At 40.3% G+C, this 7,032-nt stretch overlaps 1 protein-coding gene across 1 annotated transcript; it reads left to right on the top strand.

Moving 5' to 3' along the window:
- The first annotated feature begins 5,319 nt into the window (after window positions 1-5,319).
- Window positions 5,320-6,249, top strand: LOC122486511 (olfactory receptor 2A2-like). The gene has a single exon (XM_043585884.1). The coding sequence runs from the start codon at window positions 5,320-5,322 to the stop codon at window positions 6,247-6,249; it is 930 nt and encodes a 309-aa protein (XP_043441819.1).
- Window positions 6,250-7,032: the final 783 nt, after the last annotated feature.

The raw sequence follows: 7,032 nt of genomic DNA on the forward strand, positions 1-7,032 counted from the left end.
AATTCTAAAAAGGGGGTGGTGGAGAAAGAAGCCTTATCCCATACAAAGAGAGAAATGACAGGGATGGGGGAAAAGAAAAGAAAAAAAATTGACCAGGAAGAGAATCAGAGAAACTATATGGCTTAATTCAGAGAGAGAGGGGGGTGGGGAATAAAGAATAAGGAGCTACAGAAGAGGTATAAAAAGAGTAGATTAAAAATGTCTACTTACACAAACCAACAACCAGAATAACCAGAATAGAGAAGGGAAGAAATAAAAGGAAGAAAAGGAAGTAGAAAAAAGAAAAAAAATATACATATATATAAAATAAGAATCGACTGAGAATCAAATCAGAAAATGCAAAACCACTGGACCCATATCTGATGGTGCCTTGGAACCAGTAGCTGCTGTGGTCTGGAGGAGGGACTGTCTGGTTCTGTCAGTGTCAGTCTTGCTCTGTTAGTTACACAGTTTCTAGGCATGGAGGGGTGGTTTGTTGTAGGCGGGTCCCACCTCCACTGTGGGCCCTTTGTCTGTTCCCTGAAGCCCCACCTTGTTGGTGATGGGCAGAAAAAGAGTGACACCCCAGTCTCTCCTCCCTGGACCGGGTGACCCAAACCATTCTGTTCAGGCCATCCTCACAATGCTGCGTGGGTAGAGTGGGCCAGTTTGTCCTGCTCCAGTTTCCCATGCCTTTCAGGTGCTCAGCTGGGATCCAAACCCTGATCTCTTAAAGGATCCCACTCCTTGCACTCAGTTCTGGGATATTGCCACTCTGGCAGCCAGTTGACAAAGGGCCTCTACCTGGTGTGCACCTGCAGGGTCTTTTGTCCTTTGAGCAGTTATGTGCCTTCTTCCCACAGCACTCAAGGAAGGGGACTGCTTTCTCCAACTGCACCTCAGCTGGTGACTGAGCCCAGGGCTGACTCCCCTCCTCCCCAGGTGTGTGCGCACAGCGGTCAGCCCCAGTCCAGAGAAAGCCCCACAACCCTGGATGGAGTTAGAAATTGGTTCTTTCTCTGTTTTTTCCATTCCCTGGTCTGTGGTTTTCCTATTGTCCAAATACAATCCTACACTTCCACACCTCTTTCTCTTCCTTTTGTCTCTCTGTTCTGTGGATAAACACCACCTGTTGTATCTCTCTCAGTTTTCAATCATACGATTGTGTGACAGAGGTTTCTGTCACTCTATAGCCCTAATTCCTGGAATTCCAAGTCTTCTAGCCTCAGTACTGCTGTATTTGAGGGAACAATCAGGTCCCCCTACTTCTCCACCGTGCTGACTCTCCTCCATGTGGTTGTATTTCTTTTTGGTTGTTATTTTAATATTTTTAAAAAAATTTTTTAGTGTTTATTTTTATTTTGGAGAGAAAGAGAGAGTGTGAGTGGTGAGGTGGGGGGAGGCAGAGAGAGAGGGAGACACACATTCTGAAGCAGGCTCCAGGCTCTGAGCTGTCAACACAGGGCCTGAAATTTCTTGATATGTATCATATTGGAAATCAAAACTGAGAATTCATTAAATATTTTGATTCATTTAGAAATATTTCCATTACGTATTAATATAATATATTTTTATATAAATATTTTATAAAGCAAAAATAATCAGTAAAAGGAGTAGCTATGTTTTACATTTTTGAAAAAATTTTAAATGTTGGCTTAAGCAAGGACAGGTGAATTTTATATTTCTTCTACACTCTGTCTCATGCAGTATCACACGCCATGCTGCCTCTGGAATAGTCCATGGCACACTCTTGAGAGAGGGAGGTTGAAAAAGTAAAAAAGTCTAAATATAATTATGGTAACAGTTTTGATTATATGGACCCTTTGAGGTTCTCCGAGATTTCCCCCTCCCGGTCCCTGGACCACACTTAGAGAATCAATAATTTAGTATATTCAAACTTCAGTCTCCACACCCATAAAATGGTAATGCTGATCAGATTACACCATGTAATCAATATAGAGCATTTGGCACATTTTCTGAAACAAGAGACAGGCTCAATACTTGTTGCTTATGTATGTTAGAAGCCTTCCTCATTTGGATTTATCAACCCTTACTGCAGCTAGAGATTCATCTTGGCTTGGGGGATCTATTCTCTCTCAGGGTGGTACAGGCTCCCTGGGAATCTACTTCTCAAGTATCTAGAAGTTCCATTCTCTCATATGCTTCGATAGGGATTGTGGAGAAGCATGACTTCATAAAACTGTAATAAATTTTTAGAGTTTGGGTACTGTAATTGTGATATTTGTCTCACATTTATAACCCTTGAGACATTTGAAAGTTTGTGTAGAAACAGTGTGATGTCCACATCTGCCCTGTTTGTACCCCAGAATTTTCCTTTGAGGCCAATCACATGCAATCTTAACTCTACCCCAGAGGATTTCCCTCCCCACCTTTTTTCTTATGATCCTTCTGGGAATTTGAATCCTCAGTAGAAATTTAAGAATGTTTTATGTTCATCTGATTCTAAAATAAAACCTATGCTCTTGGGGTTCTTTGAAGAGACTTCAGCAAGTCTAGTGAGTGACTCCTTCTGTACCTGGGATTTAATCCTCTGAAAGCTACTAAGGGAACAGGACACTGCACCCATGTTAGAGGTACATTTCTCACCTCTGTGAAATTTATTCTAGATCAAAGTAGATTCTTGTGAGAAAACCCAGTGCTAACACGTTCTTATGCAGAAGGGATGAATTTATGCTGGGAGGTGATTTTCAGTACGGGTAGTTGATAAAGGACAGGCTATGTGGACAAGAATGACATTCCTGGGTGATCCTGCCTCCTGACTCCCATTGTGCACTGTAGGTAGATGCAATCAGCATCTGGATGTTTCCTTCCCCGACATTAGGGACCTCTGCCTACTGAGTAGTGGTCAGGGCATCCTTGAACTTCCCCACCACCTCTCACCATTTCCTACCAATGGAACTGTAACTCAGTGCTCGTGGGCAGAGCTAGCATGACTGTCTCCGTGTGAGGAGGCTCAGAGAATGAGAAGCCTTATATTGAAGTATTGTCTCTGAATAAAGCTCTGCAATGGCCAAATTAATGAAAGGACTTTGTATATTACCTACCCTAAATGAAGCTATTGATGTCCAGAGAAAACTGTCTCAATGGAAAAGAAAATTCTAGTAACAGTAAGTCTTTGCTCGAACACTGTAAGATGTAAGTTTGCCGTATCATTATATCTTTTTGAACTATCCCAGGTTATCACCCTGTTGTGACAATTATAAGACTTAAAAATCATTGTATTGTATGTTCATGTCTTTCTTATCACAAAAGAGGGAAGAATGAGTGCCAGCATTCCTGGAGAGGATTGAAGAAATAGAATATAGTTCCCTTGCTCACAACACATTCTGAGGGGAACCTAGGCATGGCTCAGTTGGTTGAGTCTCCTACTCTTGATTTTGGCTCAGGTCATGATGCCAGGGCCCTGGAATCAAGCTATGTGTTGGATTCCATGATGAACATGCAGCTGCTTAATATTCTCTCTCTCTCTCTCTCTCTCTCTCTCTCTCTCCCCCCCTCCCCCTCTCTCCCTCTCCCTCTCTCCCTCTTACCTGTCCCCTGCTTGTACTCTCTCTCTCTCTTTAAAATAAAGAAAAAAATACTGGTGTACAGGACTGCCTAGAGAGCACTGCTCATACAACCATGCAAAGCTTTTCTTGAGTTGCTATTGTTTCATTTACTCCATCAGGGAGGTGAAATTTCAAGCATCATTATTGGGACATTTTCTTCTCTATTCCAGTACTCTAACTGCTAAAGAGTTTTAACCTACTTTCAATTTTTTTTTATGTTGTTCATTTTTTAAGAGCAAACTGGAAATAATGGTAATTAAAATAAGAATAAAAAGATATACACAATCACACACAAAAGTGACTAGACTAAAAAGTTCATAAACAAGTGTTCCTACTGAATAGTGATAGATCAGATTACCTTCAACAATATTTTTATCCTTTATGTTCAGAGACTAAATGTGTTTCAGACATGGCTCATCATATCCAACTCTGTAGATTTTATAATATTGATGTTGTCTCCAACTTTACATAATACAGGTATATTCTTTAATTGTGGCAAAATGAATGTCACAAACTTCACGCACATATGCATAGAATCCTACCACATGCAATCATATTCATGGAGGTGAAAGAATCTATGATTTTGTCTCTGTTTCATTTTCCAGTGATCATACTCTAACTTCTAACTGTGAACTTCTCTAATGAAGGAGAAACCATGTCTTTGTCAAAAGAAACTGACAAGTAGAAGATACACAGTATTTCCATTTTTTTTTAACTAAAATGACAGTCATCCATCTAACATTTCCTGAGTGCCTGTTTTATCTAGAATTTCCTAGTCATTTGAAATGTAAAGATGTACAGGACATATTACAGGCCCATAAGATTTACCATTTGGTGAAAGGGAATATCTGTTCAAATACACGACATTTGGATTTTATCTTGAGGATTATCCATATCTTCATAGTGCGGATATTACTCTTTTAACTGTTAATATTGACCAATTCTATACAGTTAATAGGTACCTGAAGAGCCTCCTCACGTGAATCTACTCTGATTCTCAAGAGTAGCAAAGACCCTTTTTATCAGCTGTCTTATAATTAGTCTCCTTAACAGGGCCAAGAGAAGGTCAAGTAGGCTGTCACCATTCTCTTTGCAGTGACAAGTGAAAACTGCAATAAAATGGTTCAAATGAGGAGAATGACCCCAGGGCAACATCGCATCAGGATTACACAATGAGGGTAGTGATGCACATAGTTTGTAACCACGCTAATATTTTTGAATGACCCATATGCATTTTCCAGCCCAATATACACTAGCCCAGTAACTTACATTCACCCAAGCCGGGTATCCTCTAAAGGCATAGATGATAATTCTCAGTGTTTTATAAAGTGCTGAATTCATCCTACTCTCAGAAAAAAAAAAAAACATAAACGTAGAGAAAAAGAGAATAAGGCAGATATGAAAGAGGTATTAAAATTTGTTGAATCTGTGTGAAGGAATATGGGAGTTCTTTGTATAATTCTTGACCCTTTTCTGTGAGTTTAAACTTCTCTCATATTAATAGTTCAAATCAGGGGTGCCTGGGAGGCTCAGTCAGTGGAGCAGCAGACTCTTAATCTCAGGGCTGTGATTTCATGCCCCCTGTTGGTGTGGAGCCTCCTTAAAAAAAAGTTGAAATAAAAAAGGTACCCAATTTGCTCCCCCTGTCAAGTAGGAACAAGGATACAAGATTTCTCTGAGCTTGTTTTGAGCTAAGTAACTCCAATTTTTGTCCATTCTCCACCTATGACCTTTTCTCACACTTCAGTCCTTGACAAACTGTCATTAAGAAATGGGAAGCAACCAGTCATGGGTCACAGAATTCATCTTGGTGGGATTCCAGCTCCGTGCAGAGATGGAAGTGGTCCTCTTCTGGATCTTCTCCCTGTTCTACATCTTTAGCCTGTTGGCAAACGGCATGATCTTGGGACTCATCTGTCTGGACTCGAGACTACACACCCCCATGTACTTCTTCCTCTCCCACCTGGCCATCATTGACATTTCCTATGCATCCAATAATGTCCCCAAGATGTTGGCAAACTTTGTGAATCAGAAGAGAACCATCTCCTTTGTTCCATGCGTAATGCAGACATTTTTGTATTTGGGTTTTGCTGCTACGGAGTGCCTGATCTTGGTGGCGATGTCTTATGATAGGTTTGTGGCAATCTGCCACCCCCTCCAGTACACTGTCATCATGAGCTGGAGACTGTGCCTGGTCCTGGCTGTCACTTCCTGGTCATGTGGATTTATTCTGGCTCTGGTACATGCAATTCTCCTTCTACGGTTGCCCTTCTGTGGACCCCGGGAAGTGAATCACCTCTTCTGTGAAATCCTATCTGTCCTCAAGTTGGCCTGTGCTGACACATGGATCAACCAATTGGTTATCCTTGCTGCCTGTATGTTTGTCTTAGTTGGGCCCCTCAGTTTAATGCTAATCTCCTACATGTGCATCCTCTGGGCCATCCTTAAAATCCAGTCTGGGGAAGGCTGCAGAAAGGCCTTCTCCACCTGTTCGTCCCATCTCTGTGTGGTTGGACTCTTCTTTGGCATAGCCATGGTCGTTTATATGGTCCCAGATTCCAAACAACGAGAAGAGCAAGAAAAAATATTATCCCTTTTTCATAGTCTTTTTAACCCAATGCTGAACCCTCTCATTTACAGCCTGAGGAACGCTCAGGTAAAGGCTTCTTTGTATAGAGCACTGAAGAAAAGGTCCATGTGAAATATAGATAGAATGTTGTTTGGGGGTTTCCTTTTAAATTATGCGGTTTGCTGAAGCAAAAATTCAGATAGGTTCCCACTTGGAAGTTTGAATTAAACGTGGTAACTGTCCATCTTCTAGCTCTAAAATAGGGCAAAATTCCATGGAAAAGCGTATCTTCTGAAACTGAGAGACTGTGTTAGTATTTGGGACATCTAAATTATCAGACTATTTAGTCTTTCTTTGAAAAAACATTAAATTTCTTTATCTTTTCAAGCCAGGAATATTCACGTATGGAGAAAAATTTAAATGTAAAACCGACATCATTGCATGACTCTGGCTGATGTGTTTAGACATATGTGACTTTTTATCACCTTGTGGTAGCTGGACACAGTACAGAAAATTAATGCCATAAGAAAGAACTTCCACAGATCTGAGATTCCAATACAGAAAACATTGCGGAGTTATAGGACTCTGCCTCACCAATTGTGAGTCTGATGAAGGAAGAGTTTAGAGAAATGCTAAATTCCTTGATGGAATAATTTAGGAGTAAAGGGGAAAATGTTAAGGGAAGAGTTTATCCAACGAGAAACTATGTAAAAAAAAATCCTAAAATATATATAATGCTTCGGATTTGGTTCAATAAAGGAAATTCATCAGTAAATGTGTAAATGGTTCTAGAAGTAAGGGTTTTGAGTGTTGCTCAAACATTATGTTTATTCTTGGGTTATAATGATTTCTTTTTTAAAACCAATTTCTAATAAGAGAAGATTGAATCACCTGTTGAAGTTCTTGAAATTGTTC

This window comes from Prionailurus bengalensis, chromosome A2 (assembly GCF_016509475.1).
Source record: "Prionailurus bengalensis isolate Pbe53 chromosome A2, Fcat_Pben_1.1_paternal_pri, whole genome shotgun sequence".
Taxonomy (NCBI): Eukaryota; Metazoa; Chordata; class Mammalia; order Carnivora; family Felidae; genus Prionailurus; species Prionailurus bengalensis.